Source organism: Scylla paramamosain, chromosome 9 (genome assembly GCF_035594125.1).
Source record: "Scylla paramamosain isolate STU-SP2022 chromosome 9, ASM3559412v1, whole genome shotgun sequence".
Lineage (NCBI taxonomy): Eukaryota > Metazoa > Arthropoda > Malacostraca > Decapoda > Portunidae > Scylla > Scylla paramamosain.
This window is the reverse complement of record NC_087159.1, coordinates 7,285,001-7,309,592: the sequence shown is the minus strand read 5'-3', so window position 1 is coordinate 7,309,592 and position 24,592 is coordinate 7,285,001. Positions and strand designations below refer to the sequence as shown.

Below are 24,592 nucleotides of genomic sequence, written 5' to 3'. Positions count from 1 at the left end.
TCATATGCTTAGAATCATAAAAACATTTTAAATTATATCAGATAGAGCTTCAAGTATAGCGAGAAAATATTAATACATGTACTACGTAATAGTAAAATACGTGAGGAGAGAAACCCTACTGCATAAAAACAAATCCCTTATGGACACCTCCCTTGCATCCTGCATGGACAAGTGTATGGAGATATGTTCTCAGTATTATCACATAAGTAGATAATGTTTAGTAGTTATGTTAATTAGTCATATGGAGGCATTTGAAAAGTTTTATTTGATGAATATCTTCCCGTTCTCTGTGTGGGCGGATGCGGCGGTGCCACGTGTATCTGCTGGGCGGGCGGCGTGGACCTTGGGCCGCCGTCGCCTCTCGGGCCCCGGCCACACGAATCAAAATGGCGGAGCAAGGCTTTCCCACCCGGATAGAGTTAAATATTTTGAAATTAAAGAAAAATACGAAGGACATACTTTCTAGCCTTGGTACAGTGACCAGAGATGCCCAAGATATCAATCTAGCCAGCCATATTGCTACATATCCTCAGTGAGAGACAAAGGGGATTCCCTCTGACAAAGAATTAAGGACTTATTTTTCTAAGGAAAACAAACATTCCATGTCTTTTTGTTGCTCATAAATGCATTATGTAAGTCCCTGGTGATGACTGAACCACCTCATCGAAGTGTACTTTCAGTGTGTTGATGTCAGACCCCGAAATAAACTGGACCATTCGAGCAGTCTCTCCATTCCCACTCCTATGACGCCATGTATAAAGATGATTTCCTTGTGCTTCTGCCGTCGTCCCTGTCTTAACTCACTGATTCTGAGCAGTAAGTGTCACCTGTTGGTCAGACACACCACTGTCATGTTCCTAAGAATAAGAATCAAGCGAAAGCATACAAAACTGTACTTCATTTTTTTCCCCCTCCAATGACTACCTTTGTTCTTTGAAGGCAGTACGTATACGTGCCGGGTATAAGGGCTATAATCTGCACGCCAACCCCAGTCCCTTCACCAGAAGAGCATACGTTCGTTGTTAATGGAGGAAAGTAATTCTGCCCTATAGCTATGGCAAAGCAGTTATTGATTAGCAGTCGTCCATTGTATTCCACTGTTGAATAGATGAGCATCTAAATCCTAGTTAACGGATTTATTTAAAGTGTTTCAAGCCACACTATTCCCACTAGATGATCAGTAATTTGTGCATTTACACGCTGTTTTGCTTGTGAATTTCGGGACTTTCGTCGATGTGTGTATCGACATTTGACGACCTCTAATCAATGACGGTTTGTGGCCGAGGGGGGAGGGAGGAAGAGGGGATGGGGGATACGGCAGGGGGAGAGGAGGGGAAGGTTTTGCAGCAAATAACACCTGTTGATTGCTGACATTGACCTTTTAGTACTCAGATTTGCAAATACTCGATAATGGTCGGCAAGAAAAGGCGATATTACGGACACTCCTCCCACCCTCTTAGAATATAATAATGGGTTCCGAAAAAAATAAATAAATAAAAATAATAATAATAAAAAAAAGTACCACCATTATCAATCATGGAGGATCAACACTGGTAAAATAATATCAATTTCTTGAGTTTGAGCTGTTCTGGATAAAAGCAAGTTTTCAAGAGCTATAGATCCTCACGCTGTTTATTGACACCCGACGCAGATGATTAAGATAAATGAGGCTCTTGTGGTTTCTCACTGCTCCCTTTTCGTTTGAAGAGAAAGAGATAAAAATGCTGTTGGAGGAAACAAGACTCATGTCAACATATTATATTTATTTATATATCATTGCCTTTACAACATCGCTCAGGCTTGAGAATCTGTAAAACGCTTCACTATCTTAATAAATACTCATTCAACGATCCGTCCGCACACAACCTGAGCAAAAAATTGCAAATAACGACTAGAGTACATAAGAAGCGGCAACGTTACTTTTTTGTAACCATATAAATCAACAATAAAGATTTGAAGAAGAAAACTATGATGGGTTACAACTATATCACGATTCTCAAAAGCACCACGGTCACCAATCGCGAGATCCACCCATAGCAGGAATTTACCAAACCTATTTCATGAAGACAAGCCACTTCCCCATCTCCAGATACGTATTAAATCTGCCTGGCTTCCACGTCACCTCAATTCTACCACTTATAGGGATACACGTTACAAACCTACCTCGACAATGGGACCAAACAGACAGGTAACATGTTCAAACCATTCACTCGTGCTCCACACCTTGAAGCGCGTCGCGAAAATGAAACCTATGGACTTGCTAAGCATAACTTGGGTCAACTGTTTGAAGATGAAGAATAATAAAAATGAATAAATTAATAAATAAACAAATAAAATAAATAAATAGAGTTCATTCCTTTCCTTCCAATGTAAATGTGATGAGACAACTTTAAGTAAAGCAGAGTTGGTGCATAATAATTAGGAGGATGAGGCAGATCAGCAGCAAGCAATCATATCACCAAAAGCCAGAAAAGTATTATAATAATAATAATAATAATAATAATAATAATAATAATAATAAAAAAAAGCTTTGTTTCTGATTTTCTGATTTCCCATTTTTATGCATACGTGAGCATCTGTACAAAATATCTCAATTTACAAGTGGTTCTACAATATCACATAATCATCATGTTTATTTTGTTTTCTAAATCTCTATTTGTGATTCTTGTACTAACGGCATATTATTGTTCATATATTTCAAGACACCAATACTTACTGACTCCCTAAATTTAAGCAGTTATTTAATACAAGCAGGTAAACAATGAACAATATACCTCAGTAGTGCTAAATCACAATAATCTTGGAGATATCTATAAGAACTATCTTTTTATTAACAGGTATAAACTATCTTTGCTTTGGCAAAACGACCCAACTGAAATAGTGCATCAATGCTGGCCTGGAAAGCTAAATCTCCAGAGGCATACAAGGGGATGTGCAAGTTGTCATGGTGCTTGAAAGGTCATCTGTCTTTTACATTATATATAAAGAGCAATGCCTATTCTATTTTTGTGCCTCTTATTTACCATGCTGTAAGTAAATGAATGAAAAGATACAGATCCCCAAAATATACCCTTTGAGTCTAAGATAGAAAGATTTTGCTACATAGTAATATGTTTAGAATTTCCATGTAAATGACTTGCAGAACTCTAATTTAATATATTTTAAATAAACAATTAATCTTGCTGCTAGGCAGAAAATCTATGTTATTTATTAGTATGCATGTGCTGGGATTGCCACACACTGTTTCAGAGGGATCATATTCTGCTTCAAACATCTCTGTTCAGTTAATACTGTCACTCTTAACAAATTGTTCTCCACTAACACTGCCACACCAGCCTCAGAATACTGTCAATATTTTGTTAACATTCAATCCAGTTTACAGACCAGTGACAACAGAAAACCAAATGTGAAGGTAAGTGTAGTTTACTGGGTGCAAAAATTAAAACAAGAAAACTTCAAGGACAAGAAAAAGAGGATATGAAAAGCCTATACCTGCCCTGATTTTAGTCTCAGGACTGTAAAAGCTGTGGATATCTAGTGACTGATGTATGAAAGCAAAGGCTGGCTGGCAGTGCACTTGTAAGACGCAACTGTTTTTGACAACAGTCTGTTCTCTGTGGTATACGCTCTTCTTTTTCAATGTCATTCTTTCATCTTTTTCATATTCATTAAGGAGCATAATTTTCAAATTTGACTATGATGATCTGTATCATCAACAACTTTTCACAGCATTTCTACGTTTCATCATAATTTTCCCCTACATAAATTAAGAAATCTTTTCATTTCAAATTATTCCTGTTTTGGTGAAGCTTGCCTGTCTGATGAATAATAAAAATTTTCTCTTTGTAAGTGAAAAATTCTACTCTGCATGATTCTGATCAAATGATTTTTAAGGTGCTATAATGAAATGATGTCATAAGGTGGCACGACATTCCTTGCATGATGATGAGAACAAACATCCCATAGATTTGTGTCATTTTTTCATCACTTATTTTTTTTGGATTATCCTTATAGTTATATCAAAGAAGTATCATGCTAAGTTCTTGCAAAATTAGATGACCACAATAACCTGTCCTTAGATTTCATTGACGTATCATCCTTTCAAACTGCCAAATATTTTCTCTTTAACCTGACCCATCATCTGCCTCCACCTTCATGATAACTTCTATCCTCTCAACAACACTCCCTTCACTTCCTCTTTAAAAAGTTATTCTTTTTCACAAATATCAATCAATTCAACTTACTGAGAGACTACTTTTCATGCTCCTTGTTTTCTTCATCAGAATGCTGGTGCTTGCCTTTGCGACAGTTGCATCCCTCACAGTGCTTCTTCCACTCTGCCTCCTTCAGCTCAGCATCCTGCACACGCACCTTCCCTCATATGTCCAGAAGGACAGGTTTGGTTTCTCTGGCACACTTGAACATTGAGGCAATCAGCTTGACAAACCCAGTGTCTTTGGGTTTCTCAAGACCTCGCTGCAACCGGTTCTTCATTACTGCTACAAATTCCCTGTTGCTGAGCTGGCCATCATCTGTGGGAAGATGGGATGCATGCTTGTTAACATAGAAGTAAATTGTGCCTGAACATTCTTCTCATCTGACACTTGTTCCTAGGAGTTTCTTAAGGGAGCAGATATTGTAAAAATCCCCACTTGGTAATTTGTAAGTTTTACAGGATTAATAAAAACTAAATTTAAACTCTCTCTTTTCATAAAATCATTAGCATTTGTGGGGATAAATGCACAATGGAATTACAAACTCCTAAACTTAGGCTCATCTAATACAAAGTAAACATACCATGAATACAAAAGTTTAATAAGAAATTGATATAATATTATTGTCAGGAAAATCTACACTTCAGTGCCAGCAAGGTCTTTGTGATATTCTGAACACTATGGCATTGGCATACTTACTGTTATCATCAAAGAGGGTGAACACAACATTAACCACATGGTCAGAGAGCTCCACATGGGCAACAGTCTTGGCCACATGCTTCAGAGTAACTGTAATGCAAGAAGACATCATTTGCACAAATAAAATAGAAGCCAGGTAAGGCATTGGACTCATAGTTAAGAGGGTGTGAGTTTTGATCCCCTAATGCAGCAGTTACTTTGGTCAGAGGAGTGGCACTCTTTGACCCCAGCCCATTTACAATGTAACATGTTTCACCTTGCCACTATATGACCTCAGCTGTCAAGAACATGACGAGATATTTTGTGCATGTATAAGTAATAAATGACATTCCTAAACTAAGTATTAATCTAAAGAGAGAAAGTTAATTTATATACATATTTATAATATTACTTAAGATTCCTTCGATGGAGGGTCATGGCAAATGTCGACATTTGCTTTTGTCCTTACATTTCATCCCTACACATTCCAGTCCACTCCTTTCTCCCATCCTCTCGCACTTCCTTTGTCTCGTATTCTAACACTTTTCTTATTTTAAAAGGTTCCTATATTCACTTGTAACTTTAAAAAATATAATTTGAGCATTCATAAAATGTAGTTTGCCTATATAAAATTCCTTCCACATAAAATTCAATTAGTTTCAATATCAATTCTAGTCAGAAGTACTTCTCTCTCAGGTGATTCCTTTCCAGAGCTAAGACTCAACCAACATATGGAAGGAACAGAACAAATGAAGCCACAGTAAAATAAATAAATAAATAAATAAATAAATAAATAAATAAATAAGTAAATAAATAAACATAAATAAATAAAAAAGACAGATGTAGATATAATTTTTCAGACAGATGTAGATATAATTTTTCTAACTCACCTGGATCAATGGAAGCTCCAGCAATATGGTAAAATGTGAGGGCTGTGTCAACATCATTGATATTGTTCAAGAAGTGGAAGAATTTCAGATAATCAATGCGACTGATGCCCTGGGAAGCCTCACCCTGTGTCCAGAGGAAAGTGCAATAAGCAAGTTATCAAGTGCATTACTGAGAAAATTATGAGTGCTGAATACAGCCAACAATGGAAACAAATCTGTGTTAGAATGGATACCAATGTGAATATGAATTCTTGCATCTTTTAATATACTAAACAGTTGATTAGAATCACTGTGACATCTCACTGCGTTTCAGGATAAGGTTTCGTAAACCTGAAGTGGTTGCTAGAAATTCCTCACTTACCCCATTCTTATAGCACAATTCAAGCAATCTAATATTCTGCAAACTACCAATCTAAATGTACATATATAAAATTCACACTTGATATATAATTCATAGAGTAAGTAGACCACTCACTATAGCATTTGCCTTATATACAGGGATATCAGATGATGAATAATTGAAGGTGACTAAAGAGAAGACAAGTTACATGAGAACTTTCCATCTATATATTACAATAGTCAAACCAAAGAAATATCATAGGGAGAAGTGGCATATTGAGAAGAAATGAGAAATGTTCATTACAACCTTGAAAGCTTTCTTCACTCTCTTCAACATCCTGGCCTTCTTGTTTGTAGGATAACCTCCATATGCCAGCAGCAGCTCAGCAAAATCAGCCTCAGTAATTAATCCTTTCTCGTTGGGACCCTTGCGGCGAAACTAACCAAGAAAAGATGAGTTTGTAAATCATCAGTGTTGCCATCATCTCAGGCTAAGAATGCAGGCTCCACATCTTTAGGTAAAAGAGAAAGTACAAAGAAAAATCGCAGTCAAATGCAAATCTAAGTTCATTCAACTTTTAGACCTTCAAAATGGCAGTTTATGAAGCAGTATACCTGGAGTCTTTATTTGCTATGTCCTTGCTCAAGATCTCTCCTCATACTATCTTATCTTGTCTAAGTTATTTACTGGTTTACCAATCTTCTCTGTCACTCACTCTTTCTTTCCACATGGTCAAACTAATGGAAATTGTCACTTATCATATCACTTTATGTATTCAACACTCTGTTTTCCCTTAACCTGTGCAGTGTTTAGTATGTACATCTTAAGGAAATGTTTAGTACCTACATATACAATTTCATTTTTGAGCCAAATTATGGCCTTCAATTTTGTTTGTATATGTAATACTTGTCATTAACAGTGACAAAGTATATTCTGACAAGCCAGGAGTGAATGTTTTCATATACAAACCTATCTTTTGGGCTCGGATTTATTATAGAATGAATACTTCTGTAGGAACTGAGACATTTTAGGGGATTATTATTATTATTATTATTATTTTTTTTTCTTATGCCTGTCAACATGCACATAATATCAAAGCAATAAAATGAAACTGAAAACTACAGTATTGGAGAGGGATAAAGATTTTGGTTGTAAATGTTTTGGCACATTGATATTGTTGCAGAGTGGGCTACTGTGTTTCCCCAAAAATCATCACATAAAAAGGTAAATTACTTTCTCCTATGAAGTTATTTCTCAAATCTATAATCAGTAAGGCATAAGAAATAGGAAATGAGACTTCAGAGTAATTGGAAAGGAAAACTGAAAGTCTCTTTTCTTTGAGAACTGCACGTGTTGCCAGATCATCCAGCCATTTTATTGAACATACAATTCTTGTTTATTTATAGGTATTTATAATGTAAAGTACTTATTTATTACACAGACTACAGGGTTGTGGAAAGTGTATGTAAAGGTGAGAATAAAAACTTTAAAAATATAAAAATAAAATTATACATCTCTAATATGATAACATGAGCTCTGAGAAGGAAAACAAATCCTAAAATCAAAATTGTATGGCAGCCACACTTCCATTCATGGCATGGAAATAATATATATATATATATATATATATATATATATATATATATATATATATATATATATATATATATATATATATATATATATATATATATATATATATATATATATATATATATATATATATACCAGTAAAACGCCTGGAAGGCAACTAATGAGCGAAGCTGTCAGTAATGCAACTATGGAAGCATCACGCACATTGAGAACTTGCCTAATATTCAAATCGCTCTAGCTCAAAACTTTGCAAGAACAAAATGGTTGTGCCGTATACTGTTGGATAGGAAATTTCATTCTGTGTTCAGTGGTATGTGTCCACACTTGTTGAGGAAAAAAAAAAAAAAAAAAAAAAAAAAAAAATCACGAAACTGACAAAATCCCATTTCTGACAGCCTTCAATTTTTTGCAAGTTCACCCAATAGAAGAAATAAAAGGTATATCATATAAAATTGATAGAGTTGTGCTATCATATGGTGCTAATTTTGTTACAATTGGCCACATAGTTCCAACGATATTAGCGTCTGAATAGCGTTATGGTCAGGCTGGGATGGGCTGCTCAAAATTAAACAACAACCTCCATGGTAAACTTCACTTTGCTCGTAATTAATTTTTTTTTTTCTCATTTTATGGGGTAAAAAAAAAAAAAAAAAAAAAAAATATATATATATATATATATATATATATATATATATATATATATATATATATATATATATATATATATATATATATACAAAAAATGCAACCTGACACAATCCCTGTCTCTGACAAAGCACAACACTGTACAGGTTAATATTAAAAACTTGAAAAATTACAGTATTTCATGAAAAAGAACAAATTACTAACCTCTAAGCTGAGAATTTCTTGCTGCAACTGCTGCTGGAAAGACAAAAACTTCTCAATGGTCAGTTTCTCCTTCAAGGTGTGGCCAAAGAAGTATGTACTCAGGGCTGAGTTGACTCCCTGGAATTAAAGAAGGTACCTCTCAACTTTTATATAAATGACTGAACAGTGAAAATCTGTCCATTACCAATCCATATATTTCCTAAGTGACTTATGCCACAGTTAACAGTAAAATAATCCACAGGACAATAGCATCTACAGCCTAGCCAAGAAAATGTGAGTGATGGTTTGATTGCAAGTACAGTGGAACCTAAGTTATCAAATGCCTCACTTTTTAAACAAATTGTTTTTTGAACAAAATTTTGAACTCATAATTGCTTCAGTTGCCATACTATAATTCGGTTTTCAAACAAAGTTACTTGATTTCAAACACAGAAAGACGAAGCAAAAGCTGCCATTTATTACTAATTTATATTTTCTATAAATATATCCTTCATTTTTCTGTATTTGGAGGAGACACAGTGGGTAAGACAGTAATTCAGTCTTTGAAATAAGGTAAATGTGATCCTGTTGAAGTCTCATTGTAAACAAACAAAAACAGTTTTCAGCTGGCCATGATGACCCCACAATGCCATCACTACTCCACAACTGCATTTTTCCAGTAGCAATATGTCATGTTATGATCACCTCTATTTTAGCGGTAACTGTGTTTCTCCACGCTGTGTCACTGTAAGGCCTCCCTCACTAGATCAATGACAAAGAGAATACCTGCATGATCTAAACAGTATCTTCTGATGAGTTCAATGTCACTAAGTTCATTAAATACATCCTTTCTGGATAATACATTTCTGAGCTGGATATGTTGTGAAACAGTCATCATGGCATTTGGAGCATCTGTCATAGGACACTAAGACAAAGCGGACATGTGTTCTGGAACAGATTAATCCATTTTACATTGATTACTAAGGGGAAAATAGTTTCGGTTTCCAAACATCTCGGATTTTGAACAGCATTAAGGAATTAATTAAATTCGAAAACTGAGGTTGCACTGTACAAGTAAGAGACGTTGTGTTGATACATTTTCTTCTATCATTCATTGCTTTCATTAGTTTGGGTATCTGGCATATCTTGGATTAAATTTAGTTTCTGGAATTATTGAGCCCATCAGTTCTGTAGCTTGAACAGTCTTGTGCAATTCACCATTAAAGAAAAGTCACACTATGAATAGGGCTTTATACATATATATATATATATATATATATATATATATATATATATATATATATATATATATATATATATATATATATATATATATATATAATAATTTATTTATTTTTTTTTTTTTTTGTGATGCCTCATTCGCTCTGTGAGCATCCTCTAAGAGGGTGACCATGGCAGAAAAGCCTCCTCCTTTCCCTGATCAAACATTTCTTTATTGTTTGTTCAAGCACTTGGAATCTACTAATTTCTTAATCCTTTCCTTGCAAGTAGCTTTCCTCTTCTATTAAAACCATTAACTTTATTCATAAACGAGTATGCACTTTATCCTTCATCCTTTCAATATGGCCATGTGACCTCAGTGTTTTTTGTTTCACTCATTCCACCACTATTATGTACACTACTTGCACAAGCACTCATACCAAAGTTCTCTTAACTAATCTCATTCCTCTCATCATCGTATCTTGTCACTCCAATTGATCCTTTTAGACAGATTTAACTTCTTTGCTTTTCTATATACAAGACTACCAGAAGACAAAATCAAAGTTATTTTTGGCAAAGAGTTCTCTGCACAATCTTAAAATAAACATTTTTCCAAGTGCTAGAAAAAAAGCTGTGAATCATCTGCCCTCAGCTGGCACTGTGGTGCTTTGAGCTCACCTTGAAAGTGTTACCAGTGTTGGCATGGTCACGATGGCGAGCCCCAATGCTGGTCTGGTTGCGTATCAGTGTGGCCACTTTGTCAAACTCCTCATAGTCCACATCACCATCACCATTCAGATCAAACATACGAAAAGCTATTTCAAAGTGGCGGCGAGAGGCTGCAAATAAGAAAATCTCTTGAATTGAAAATTTTCACAAAGGCCACTTGTGCTGAGGAACTTTCACCTGCAACAATTATGTATTTAATCTGTTTACTCTTCTCATCCAATGGAATAATATATATCCTTCAAAATATCAACAAAAATCTGAGCTTCACAGCTTTGTCCAGAAAAAAAAAAAAAGTTTTTAGTAATAATTCTGGTCATCATAAAAAAGCAATTAACTTTACTGTCCACAGCTGACTCACTTGAGAGTACAGTAAGCAAAAAAATAAAGTCTGAGAAGGAAATAAGGCCAGAACTGCCCAGCTTGTAGAAGATTGAGTCTTCATCCAGAGCAAGTTCAAGTTTGCAGGAGGTGTTCTGCAATGTAAATGTGAAAATATAAATATCTGCACACAGCCATAGACAATGTTAGTATTAAAGAAAACTGCAAGTTTTGTTATTAATTAAATTAGTAGTGATATTTTATGAATTATATATATATATATATATATATATATATATATATATATATATATATATATATATATATATATATATATATATATATATATATATATATAATCTTTTAAATAATAATTACTAATATTTTTCAATTTTTTAATGAATTACTTGCACTGTGCTGTTTGAATTCAATGAGTACAATAAGAATAAACTGATGACACACAACTCAAGACCCAAACACACAAAAAAAAATTAAAATGCATAGATATAGGAAACTTTAGGTGAGTAACAATTATTTGACATTAGTTTTTAGTAAGTGCAGTCATAGAATCAAACAGTTCTTTTAGATAGATTTTTACATTTCATTGTCAATAAATAAAAATTTCTACACCCATCCTTCAGTTATTTATGGGATTACAGCACTGCCAATTAATTCTTAAAATATACAAGTATTCCACAGGGTGCAGAAGTTTTACAAAGAAAATATTCCATCAGTTTCATGAGTGAGACACTAGGAAGCTGCAAGCCCATAAATATTAATACTTGGTAAATAAGGAAAATGTTGTGGTGGTTCACAAAATAGTACTGTGTAATGTGCTCAAGACACAGCAGGTGCTTATCTGCAAGGTCTTTGTTTCACCAGCACTGTGTGGTATGTCATGCAAGCAGATCATGAAAGGCTGGTGCATGGCACTGTGCACTGTTGTACATTACATACTTTGTGGAAAAAAGAAAATTCAATGCTTGAATGAGCATCAGTACTCCAGTGTCCACAACACAAATTTTTCCTTACACATCAGTGTTGTAAACAAAAGATACTAAGGCAAGTGAGAAAGTAAGCTGTAGTTAGTATAATAAAAAACATGCAGAATGTGATTATTAATCTTATTAATTCTAGAATTATAGACTTATTCTGTAGCAAAAAATCAAAGAAGCTGAAGTAGCATGAATGGCTACTCTTACACACAACAGTTTGTAAGTGTAGTTCTTATTTCAAAATGCCACAAAAGTACAGTGACAGAAATAGGAAAGGAGATTCAACTGGTGACTAAGACAGTTCCTGACCATTACCAATTATCATTAGAATATATGGAAGCAAGAATGATGCTCCTGATGCAGAGCTAAGGAAAGTGTGGTAGTACTCTAATCTTGTGGAGGCCCATCAGACCCTCCATTATGGCCAGCAGTGCAGAGAACAATGAAGTCAGGCAAAGCTGGTGCATCACTGAGACCACTGCATCATGCTGGCCAACACTGTGATGGAATCCCTTGCTCTCATATCACAGAATGCTGTGTCATGCTACTCTCTAATTCAAACCTACAATTCACAGTCCTACAGAAAAATTGAACCTATATGCTCTGTAGTCACACCAAATTAAAGTTGGAAATCTAGATGATGAGAAATAAACCAAACACAAAAGTGAGAATATGAAGCTACGGACTGTGTTATTCTGTTTAGAAAAGTATTGAAAAATAAAGAAGCACACCAGACCCAATTTTCCATGCCAATATTTCAAAGAGAGAACCAGTAAGGAGGGAGACACACCTTGCTGGTGCCCTCCAGGACCCCTCACCTTGAGATGCACAAAGACCTACTCAAAGCAAAGCCAAAGTGACAAACAACAGCACCAAGCACATTACATAATGCTTTTTTCTCTCTCTCTCTCTCTCTCTCTCTCTCTCTCTCTCTCACACACACACACACACACACACACACACACACACACACACACACACAAACATGCTTCTAAACACACACACACACACACACACACACACACACACACACACACACACACACAGCAATTTTCTTTCCCACTCTTAATTAGCATATAGTAGTACCAAGCATAAAAGAAAATTCAAAACTGTTAGTTATATACAAGCAAGAGTTTCACGCCATAAAAATACAAGTGAGTGATACAGGGCCCTTCCTGATGATCATGTATAGGAAGTCTTATCAATTTCTTCTCATGATTCAAAAGGTTTTATAGTAATTGAATTTCTGCATCTCCAGCTGATGATGTGTGATAGTCCCATCAAGGGGAGGCCCTGAGCAAAATGTTAGGCTACCAAGGGAAACCACATGCAAGTTGCTGCAAGAGAACTTGACACGGGGTGACCCAAGGTGTGGGGGGAAGATTTGTCTTGAGTCACTAAACAGAAGTGCCAGCTGGGAGCATGGGCAAGGTCAAGGCATGCAGTAAGTGAGGTACCTCTTCTGCCGACTGGAAAAGAGAAAAGTGTGATTGGCAGATTAAGTTGTGGCGCACTGGATGATCAGTCTGGTAACTTAAACAAGGCTTGAATGGCTCCAAATAAGATGAGTTAGTCAGCTGCACATAAGCAAGAAAATAGTAAACCTTAGCAAGATTACAGAGCATCAAACATTTACACCCGAGATTAGCAGCAACTGTACAGTCAATGGGTCTTAAAAGCAGCCTTGGATTGGAAGAAAATTGAACTGTACAGGACAGGTGAGAGTTCTGCAAGAGTTCTAAATGTACACATTCCTTACTGATGAGATTTATAATGCATGCTTGCTAGATACTTGTTTAGACTTTTCATCTTAGCAATTATTTGTGTAGAGCCTTACTATTTTCAACCAAACCTGGATGTATGAGTGAAAATATTAAAAAGCGCTACATTAAAATTATCATAATAGTAATAATAATAATAATAATAATAATAATAATAATAATAATAATAATAATAATAATAATAATAATATACACAAGCAGTATAACATGGGAACACTTTTACAAGTGACTCTCTTTAATATGATTATTAAGGCAGAATTTACCCCAAACCTGTCCTGTTGGTTGACACATTTACATCTTCCTAATTCCATCTCAAAAATCATTATAATTAATAAATAAACAAACAAAAAGATAAATAAAAAAATAAAATACTGGAGTGAAGAATGGCCACAATAACATTTCAAGAGCACCTACACTTACTACAGCTGAAGTGACAATACTTTCCATTCCTAAACTTTCAAGGGAGAGAGCACAGTAACACTATCACACAAACAACAAACACAATTCCCAGTATGTTACAGGCCAGATCTTATATACTCATTCTTCTACACAAATTATTCAAGTATATGTTACTCAAGTGAAACTGCATTTCAGTCATACAGGTACCTTGGCATATGTTGGCCACAAAGTTATCTTCCTTACCTACTCTTTATGAACTATTTATGCTCATCTTGAAAATTCATCTTCACTTTGTTACAATTACCTAAAGATGCTTTTAATCCTGATTTCATTTGAAAATTTTACAGGCAATAAAGAGAAGCTTGCATTACACAGCAATGAAGGCTTTTTGTTCTTACTCTTGAAGACAACACTGCACCACCACAAAAAAGACATCTATACATAATTACTTCCAGCATCTGATAGACTCATACTACTAGTATATTCATGATACCTCTGCATCATATCCTACTAATGGTATTGTGCTACAATCTATGGTAAGGAACAATGCTCTAGTACCTAAACTGTGTGAATAATTACATGGCTGACTGCATTTTTATATCAGTATGCTGTTATCCATCTTTCACTAACCAATCTCCTCATTTTGAGGAGTGGGATGATGACACTGAATGCACGAAGAATGCAATGAAAATGTATAAGTACTTTGATAATTAACACCTTATCATAGAAAAAATTTTGTAAAATGCAATAGCTTGCATTTTTTTTTTCTTTTTTTTTTCTCATTTCATCGCACACCATTACATGTGATGGTGTGACTATGCTGTACACAAAAGTTCTAATGACCAGCACCAACACAGCTTCTGATATACTGGATTACAACCTGTAGCTTTATGAAACACAGTTACTTTTACACCTCATGTACCTAAAACAGTTCCAGATACATTCACTTCCATTCAGTCACTAACATTAAGCAATCAGCAATAACCACAAATATATTAATCTTCACTTATTTTTTGATAAAGCAATACACCCAGCAAGTCTGGATACTTACATGATTGTTCAAAGACAGTGTCATGATATCAGAAGCTTAACATATGACAGGCAATTTGTAATTAATTTATCTATTCTTTTTCTCAGGTATAGGTTTTACTGGGCTAGATGCTTGAGTTTACTTACAACCCTGGTGCAGTTAGAAAGGGCTTTTCTTTGCTGTGCTTTTCAGGTGGAGTGACTAATCCCACATACAACTAACCAGTGCTTACTAAGTTCGACAGGAGTGGTCACACTTTTATGTCCCTACAATACAAAATGCAAGTGTATGTGTAAGGTGCCTTCATACATACTCAACTCATATACATCTACATTAGTTACTCTGTGGCTGGGGAAGTCAATTAGTTGGAGACTACAATGCACAAAAGCTAAGGTATCCCAAAATAGAAATTTTAATCTCAATAATAGTATTATATATGAGCAACATATCTGAAATGCAAAATGGAAGTTATCTTTTTTTTTGGTAGGGGGTGGAGGAAGGGTTATCTTTCATATGGTAACTGTCTTAAACATTGTCAATTTCCTTGGCAGAAAAGAAGAAAAAATAGAATCATATATTCTATCCTTCATACAAGGAAGAGCACGATCAGAACACCTCCTGGAATCACATCACCAACATCATACACTCCAATCTCAAGAAAGCAGGAGACAAAAACCAACTAAGAGTAAAGCATAGATGAAACATGTCAGATAATGCATAGAATAAAGAGATAAGTGAGTCATTGTCCTTTAGAGTACTCCCAATACACAAATAATTCAATGCACCCACTACTCTCTCCAATCAATGCTGTATATATATATAGTTCTCAAAAGTCTGATAACATGCCACACTTTTCCTCCTAACTTTACCCTATGATCTGCTAACAATCTCCTTACATATTATGACAGTTGACAGATTTTAAGCATATCAGGAGACCTAAAAACACTTAAGACAGGTTTACATGGGGCTGTTTTTCCATCCAGCTGGTTCCAGCCACCCAGAGCAGCTGGCAGGTTTCAACTGAAAGCACTGACACCATTGAGAGCAGCTGCTGGTCCACTGCATCAAAAAAATAAACAAACAAGATGAAGTCCTCCTCCAATGAGCTGGTTGCTATAGTTGCAATTTTGCTTTACTTTAAGAAAAAAAGCAAAAGAAACAATTGTGGACTTGTTCCTGGTCTATATAGCCTTGCAGGCTGTGGTGGTCATGATGCCTTCTGGTATACACATGCTGGGCACTGGCTTCCTCAGTGATGATGTAAATAAACCGCATCTATTTTTCAAAATTTTGATGAATAAATTTAAATATTTTATTTATTTATTGTATATAATGGTACAGTTAATGGTTATTACTAAAACACTTTCCAACAATATTCCTCTTATTTTCAATCTTATATTGATAGTTGTCCTCATCTGACCCCAGAAAAATCCCAGGAACACAGCCAATCAGACAGATAGAGAAGTTTCCAAGTTGGTCTGGCAATTCAGCAAATCTCAGCTGCATTTCGCTCCCAGCTGCATATTTCCAGCTAAAAGCAGCTGCGAACTGCCCCATGTAAACCCCCTTTAGAATACAGTGAAAGTGAGTGTGGCAGATTACTCAACTCAACAGTGACAGTACCAACAATATCTGAGAAGGGGAGATGGAGATGGAATGAAGTCAATGGAGAAAAATTAAAAGATACATGAGGATCACATCCTTCGTATAGCCATCTCACTGTCTCTTGTCACCTTACCATTTACTGAGTGACAAATGTCTGATGTTATGCTGAAGCCTTTGGGTACACATCCTTCATGCACAGGATGGTCTGGCCCAAGAATTAGGTAATGCCACACTGCTTCCCCTTCACAATCACCATCAAGCTTACTTCATGCTCCCAAATCTATATACAATCTCAATAAATCTCTTCAAGCATTATCCAGTCTTGTTACAACTTCAATATTTCAAGGCAATTTGTATGATTCTAATTTAAAATGTATTATTATTTTTTTCTTTTTAAAGGAATTACTATGATACATATATGAAGAGGCTGAATACTATAACCATACCCTTACCAGTTCAAATCCCTGTTCAGCCTCCTCCTCCTCCCCTTCCTTGTAACTGTCTGATAACTCATCCATTTCTGAGGTATTGCTAGACTTCTTCCTCTGTAAAACATCTCTGACATGTTACATCAATCACAATCTTGTGTATAGCTGGACAAACTAAAACACAAAGAGGTATTAGTCTAAAAAAAAATAAATATTGCAAAAAATATTAGGAAATTAATAGTTAAAACTGGAAAATTATTAATTAAAAATGCATGAAATAAAAATTAAAGGCATTTAACATAATTCTACAGGCCACTATTTAAAAAAAAAAAAAACTATGCTGAGTAAACAGCAAAACAAAAATAAGGGAAAAAAGTAAAAACATATAAACAGACAAAACAATACTACAGCACTCTAGGATTAAAACTACAAAATTATATAGGTGTTTTACAGACTTATCTATGAATGTTTTTTTTTTTTTTTTTACCACTACTCTGGCTTTACTAATTAAGGCTAAGAGTGTAAAATAAACATCTACAACTCAACACAGCAATGATACCATCCCACTGAATGCTGGGTTTCTGACCTAACACTAGCTATAGCAGCCTCACCTCTGAAAAAGAATCCTAAATATAACTCATGATAACACAATGACTGTCTGAGCACAATCTAGATCTCAGAAGTGACATGATGAATGACAGCTTCCCTCAGCTCAGCCATTGGTCTGCACACCACATTAACTTGCAAAGCTACACACACACACACACACACACACACACACACACACACACACACACACACACACACACACACACACACACACACACACACACACACACACCATATCAGCCACATTACAGTGATGGACTACAAAGCAGCAACATAGAAGAAAAATTCCAACTGAGTTTTTGCCCATTTTATACACACACACAGATATATATATATATATATATATATATATATATATATATATATATATATATATATATATATATATATATATATATATATATATATATATATATATAATAAAAATAAATGAATAAGTGAACAAAAATAAAAAGTAGACATGTACATATGAAGACACATTATACAATAATGCTTAGCAATTAATAATTAGGACTGATTTGTATCTTCAAGATGCCTGTTCCACAAAATCCTTCATTCATAATGTACTTGCACTGGCACTGCAGCTCCTACTTGCTGTGCCAAGATGCAGCATTCAGCTTCAACACTCAATACAAAATAAAGGATGCTAAGATCCCTTTAAAAAGACAATGTCATGCTTATCTCACAGCCTTAGATCTATGCATTTTGTCCCACCATCTGCTTATTTTTCCAAATCAGTGCAGTTTCATTTGCTTCAACATTTCCCTGAGGTTTACAAGTTTGAGAAAGATCACTTGCTATATACTGGTGATTAAGCATCCAGAAGTAAAAGATGATAGGTTCACTGGTTACTGATAGAGTGCTCATCTACAGTCCCAGTACAAACAGCATGAATAACAACAATAATATTATATTATATGAATAGAATGATTATAGCCAATGAAATATGCTTCAGCCATAGATAATTTGAAGTAAATCAGAAACAATTATCAGTTAGCTATTTATAACACTCAAACTGGAATCTTTACAAAAATCAAGACTATGATTATGACATCTGACTGACCAGACACTCTTCTTTTCCTCGCATGGCTGCAATGACCCAGTCAACAGAATTTCATGTATGCTTGCCTGGTTTAGCCAGCCAATCATTGATCTCACACACTATCCTTCTGACTAATAATGATCATATCACCATTCTATTATTACATCTTGTAGGATCACATAATCTTGAGGCATGTGCATGAACTTCTCTCACCTCACTGCTCTACCTCACCACCAGATACCACCCAATGTAACAGAATAGCAGTAAAATTGAATGAATGAATGAATGAATAAATAAATAATAAATAAATAAATAATAAATATACAGTGGCACCTCATGATTCAAATTTAATTGGTTCTTTTGGGCTGTTCAAATTAGGAAAAATTTATCCTATTCAAATTAATGTAAAGAAATTAGTCTGCTCCAGGTCCCAAAGTCCTCCACCCTTTTTTTTTATTTTTGTGTGTTTATGTTGTGCCCTAAACATAGAACTGAATGAAAATAACCTAAATTACAGAAAAAATGAACTAAAAGAAAACATGAAATACCGTATATTATGGTACACAAGACAGTACTTGAATTTTTGTCAGAAAGACACGAAAAAAGTGGGTCGTCCTATATGTCAAATACAAAAACAATGGCCTTAAAATCTTATGTAAAATACCACTGTAAATAAACACCAATCTCAAAATGATGAATCACTGAAAGTTCCTGTCATCTTCAGTCTTAAAAACATTTGTTGTAGTATACACAATTTTAATCTCTCTCTCTCTCTCTCTCTCTCTCTCTCTCTCTCTCTCTCTCTCTCTCCCCCCCACCATTCTCTGCCCTCTGAGAGAGAGAGAGAGAGAGAGAGAGAGAGAGAGAGAGAGAGAGAGAGAGAGAGAGAGAGAGAGAGAGAGAGAGAGAGAGAGAGAGAGAGAGAGAGAGAGAGAGAGAGAGAGAGAGAGAGAGAGAGAAAGGAAGGAAGGAGGGTGGATGGGTGGGGATAGAGGGAGGGAGAAAATGGGGGAGGGATGGGGGAGAGGGGAGAAGGAACACTTGAGGAACTGACCACTTGGAGGACCACATTTGAATTTGAGGACAAAATTTGTTTGCCAACCCTTTTTAAACTGAGAGTTGTTTGAATTGAAAGACATTCAAATCATGAGGTATGACTGTATATAAAATAATAATGATAGAAATAAGTAAGTAAAATAATAGTAATAGAAAATACTAAAAAAGTAAAATTCAGCAATTCATCCAGAAAAATGAAAAAGACTCTTCAAAGGTGTGCACTTCCATAAACTCATCAAATATATCTTGTAGCCATACACTAGCTAGAATGTAAGTATGTAGGTGTATGTTAATTAACACTCCACAAAACAGTTAAATGTTTCAACAGCCAAGCTTCCACCCAATGAATGGAGTGCTAGAGGGATCTTGAGATACATTATACATCTTGCACAAAAATCTGAAAAGTTTCATAACAATACATATAAAACTAAGAGTAAATACAAGAAACCAGCATCAGCTGTATTATAATGACTAGTAAATACAGTTAACTATCCCTTCCAACAAATTAAATTTACATTTACACCCATGGATTCATACAAAGCTTGAAATGACCTGCTGTATCTACAGGTTTACAAATATAAAATATTTAGGCAACACTGGCAGGAGACACTATACAATACCTGTTGAGAAAATTAAGAAAGTAAGGATATTAAACACCTTTGTGCCTTCCTTACATAGAAGTGTGAGCGAACTACAAAACTCATGGGTATGCATGGCCTACACTTGCAGATGCTGAGGACAAACCAGTATCAGTCTTACACCACTCCATGACTCATCATCCTCATAACAAGATGTACTCCATCTTCAAACCATATCAAGCCCCAAAATCCTGGCATACAGTCTTTAGTATAACACTAATGCTTTCAGTCTAAGTGTAACCTGAGAAGAGATTAACAACTGTAAGATAATCTGTGTCAATATTAAATAAATAAATAAAATTGATAATGTTTTCAAGCATTTTCTAATATACACTGATTTACATTAAATGATGGAAAACTGAAAATTGTTAAAGGTGCATGGAATAATGGCAAAATGTATGATAGTGCAAATGGTACTGAGACACTTTTTGTTTAACTTTAATGGAAATTCCAGCTGAGGCTGTTTATGCAGTAAAAAATTCATTTTCAAGATTCAGTCATAAAGGCAGGCAATATTTCTTGCACAAAAAATACAAAATAGCCATACAATTTGTATGGTTGAGCTCATAACCTGGCTAAAATTAGATAAACTCTTCTTTGTTTATCTTATTTAACTCTTATCACCAGTGCATCTTGACATTATCAAAGCTTTATGCACTGATCCAGTAAGCTTAATTCTTAAAATGCTGATTACAGGACGTCTTGTACAAAGTAAAGCTGTTAGTTTCACAAAACTTAGAAAGGGAGACAGAAAACAATTAGCCATAGCACAGTGAGCTGGGAGCCAAGCTGGGGAGAGGCACACATGAGCCTGCCTGCACCATCCTCACCACACTCTCCACTCACTCACCACTAACACAAGCTTGCCATTATTCACATTTCATTGTTGGGACAAAATAATTACTGCAATAGGAATTGATAACTATATCCATCTTGAACCTACCTTGGGGTCATATCTCTTGAACTGGTCAAGGCCTAACCCTGCAAAAGAGAACAGCAGAGATTTAGTCCAATTTACACAAGATGTAATAACATTTATATAACAATATTAAGACATTATAAATTTACCTGCTTTCATTCTACACTTTAAACATGTCTAAAATAAATGTAAATATCACATTGTATTTCAGTAATTAATTAGGATGTCAAAAACTTAAGCTTCAGTATTAGAGGTGATGAGTTACTTGTTAATGACTTAACAATATAAAAGTGTCAGAAATACGAAGTGAAGCCAGTGCTCCTTAGAAGATAACCATTCATAAATCATACAAATTATATTACAAGATTACAAGTGCATGCACTACTAATTTGAGCCAAATATAAGTTACATTGTGCACCTCAATCATGCAATACAATAATAAATTAATCATGCATAGAAAATTTCAGACCAGATACACATTATATCTCTCTGTAGTTTTAGCCTTTAAAGTCTGCCAGCAAAAGGTGAAGGAAGTGCTATTACTTAATTGCAAACAACATTTCATGTCTTTTCACACCTAGGAGTAAAATGAAAACAATTATTTTTCCTCAATCACACTATACGAGAAGAATCAGTGATCAACAAAATCAAGATAGCAGTTTTGATTACTGTAACAAGATCCAACAAGCTCTCACAATCACAGATGGTGAGTAATTCCAATTGATACCAAACATAATCTTACATCCAATGAAAACTGCACCATGCCTGATATACCATTTACTTTACAACCATCTTTAATGTCTTAGCCTGCCCTAAAATTTCCACTTATATCCAGTTACTTGGTAATACCTGGTTACAACCTATTCTCACTCGTCTTCCACACCGTATTGTTTTATTTATGTTTTTGCACTTTACAGACATTTTTTTAGAAAAAATTACTCTCAACTTTACCACTATGAAATATCTATATCAGTTAATTTCTTGTCAATACAGCAGAAGCCACAGCAATGCAAGTATGTAAACAAAATAATTATTATATAAGACCACTCCTACAGCTTACTGGAGTGCCATAATGTTTTGTGTAAATCAAGACAAAATGAGTGTATACATGTTTCTTGTAACACTGATATGCAACTCTTGAAGCCCACTAAGACTGCAACAGATCACCTGAGTACACTGCATTCATACACTTATTCACCTAGACATAATGCAGTCTAGTCTACTATTATACACATTTCTTGAAATGTCCTCAAGGGGATGGTCGTATCCATTTGTTGCAGTTTATATCGAGTCCACTCATATGCATCCTTTAATGTTCAACTCACCACCCTTCTTTCAGGTACTGCAACACCAATTTTAAAGAGGTCTTATTCTCACACAGTGCCTTCTTTTTCCATACTCATGCTCTTACATTTTATCATACACCCTCTTAGTCATATCACTTTCCACCTTTGAAATGCTTTATTTTGTAATTCTCCCCCTTTAACATCACTCATACAAGTTCCACTCCAACAAAACCAACCACTGTTATTCCCTCACTTGTAAATGGATCCACAAAACAAACAGAAAACATATGCTGACAATTCACTTCCCTATTGCCTTCCTTCAACTATTCTGAAGCTTCATCAACTTAACTTTGCTCTCACTTCACTCTATATGCTCTCAACACATTTCTCATTTCTTTCCAGTCAATACTGAGAAAGACCTTTCCAGATCAAGAAATGTCATACAGTGGAAGTAAGGGAAAGAGAAGACAGCAAAATCACAGCCATCCATACAGACAAGAGTGCAATTAGAAGAAGTGGAAATGTGTTCAAGGAAATGATATCAAAATGTTCTTCATATCCAAAGCAATGTCAAAACAAGTTCAAACAAAGCCCTGCAGCTCATCTACAATAACCATTCTAGGGTTTTCTGCTCATGATGGCATATTTTCTTGCAATTCTATGACAGTTCTCTCAATAGGATTATTGCACCTACTTTTTGGTGTTACCCTCAGCCCTCAGTTGCCAAGCTAGTTCAACTACTTCACATTTGATCAACTAAACTGAGCCTAATATCACAGCAGCCTCACATGCCTGACATTATCAATGACCATATAAATAAAGGTTTCTGCAGAGCTACATTCTAAACTCCTTCCACTGTGACAAAAACACTACTAAATTTTGCAAACCACATCTGTGATTTACTTTTGCCAGACCCAGAACAGCACCCATTACGTCAATAGCTATACCACTGGTCTCTGTGAACGAGGTATACAGCTATTTACAACAACCTACAATCACTAACAACCTTATCCCCAAACTACATTCAAATGAATCCGTGATAATCACAAATGATACTGTAATATCAATGAACACAATGAATCTATCAATTTCATCCCAATCTACAACAAATAAAGATGCTACAAAAGCTCTTCTGGCTATGTAAGTTTGGGCAAAGTTTCTATAAAGACTAAATCTGTGAAAGTCACTGATTCTGCAAGTATGGCCCAGACACCCTTTACCCTAAACTGAGTCTGTATAAATAATTCAAATAATTCAATAAATGCAACCCTAAAACAAAACAGCAACAGCATTTTCATCAGTCCCTACAAACAGTAGGTCTAACTTTTAAAGTCAAAATATTGAATTGATACACACACCAATACTTGACTTATCCATTTACACCCCAAGAAATCTTCTTGAGTTGGTGTTAATACATGCCCAAACTATCAAAGGCCAATATTACTAGTCACTGTAGAAACTTGTCTCTGACACACCTCAGAGACAATTCATGCAGTAAATGATGGAACTGCCTCATTAAAGTTATCTTTTACCTTTTTCTGATCATCTTTCATCATGATACATAACTGCTGTGTTTGAATTGAGATGCAACATTTACAGATCTACCAATGACCGAAGCCAGGCAAGCAGGCTCACATTTGTAACACACAAATTAGTCCTGGCCACACACGATTATATGATGCCTTTAATGATATACCTATATTTGAGATATTAATGGTTAATTCTTTCCACACAAAAAATAAATAAATAAATAAATAGATAAATAAATAAAATTTTGAAGAAAAAAAAAGAAGCAAATATTAAAATCTATGCTTGCCTGAATAAAAGCAGCAATTTATGACATGAATGCTGAAGAAATATTTCTCAACAAGAACTACCCATCACCAGCACTGAAGGCTGAAGAATAAACTAACTGTACAGTTTTACTGCATATAAGCATATATATATATATATATATATATATATATATATATATATATATATATATATATAT

The 24,592-nt window shown here is 35.0% G+C and overlaps 1 protein-coding gene across 11 annotated transcripts in view; it reads right to left on the bottom strand.

Moving 5' to 3' along the window:
• Nucleotides 1–1,748: 1,748 nt before the first annotated feature.
• Nucleotides 1,749–24,592, bottom strand: part of LOC135103494 (calcium uptake protein 1 homolog, mitochondrial-like) — a 32,289-nt gene continuing 9,445 nt past the window's right edge. For 4 of the 11 annotated variants that reach the window (XM_064009861.1, XM_064009858.1, XM_064009859.1 and 1 more), the window contains 9 exons: nt 21,338–21,375; nt 17,074–17,166; nt 10,852–10,966; nt 10,443–10,603; nt 8,565–8,681; nt 6,429–6,560; nt 5,783–5,906; nt 4,914–5,003; nt 1,749–4,532 (listed from right to left, as the gene is read on the bottom strand). In XM_064009861.1, the coding sequence (XP_063865931.1) occupies nt 4,378–4,532; nt 4,914–5,003; nt 5,783–5,906; nt 6,429–6,560; nt 8,565–8,681; nt 10,443–10,603; nt 10,852–10,966; nt 17,074–17,166; nt 21,338–21,375 (1,025 nt within the window). In that variant the 3' untranslated portion in view covers nt 1,749–4,377. Of the gene's footprint in view, nt 4,533–4,913; nt 5,004–5,782; nt 5,907–6,428; nt 6,561–8,564; nt 8,682–10,442; nt 10,604–10,851; nt 10,967–13,209; nt 13,276–17,073; nt 17,167–21,337; nt 21,376–24,592 lie in introns of all 11 variants that reach the window. The other 7 variants (XM_064009866.1, XM_064009868.1, XM_064009865.1 and 4 more) reach the window with 3 other exon arrangements.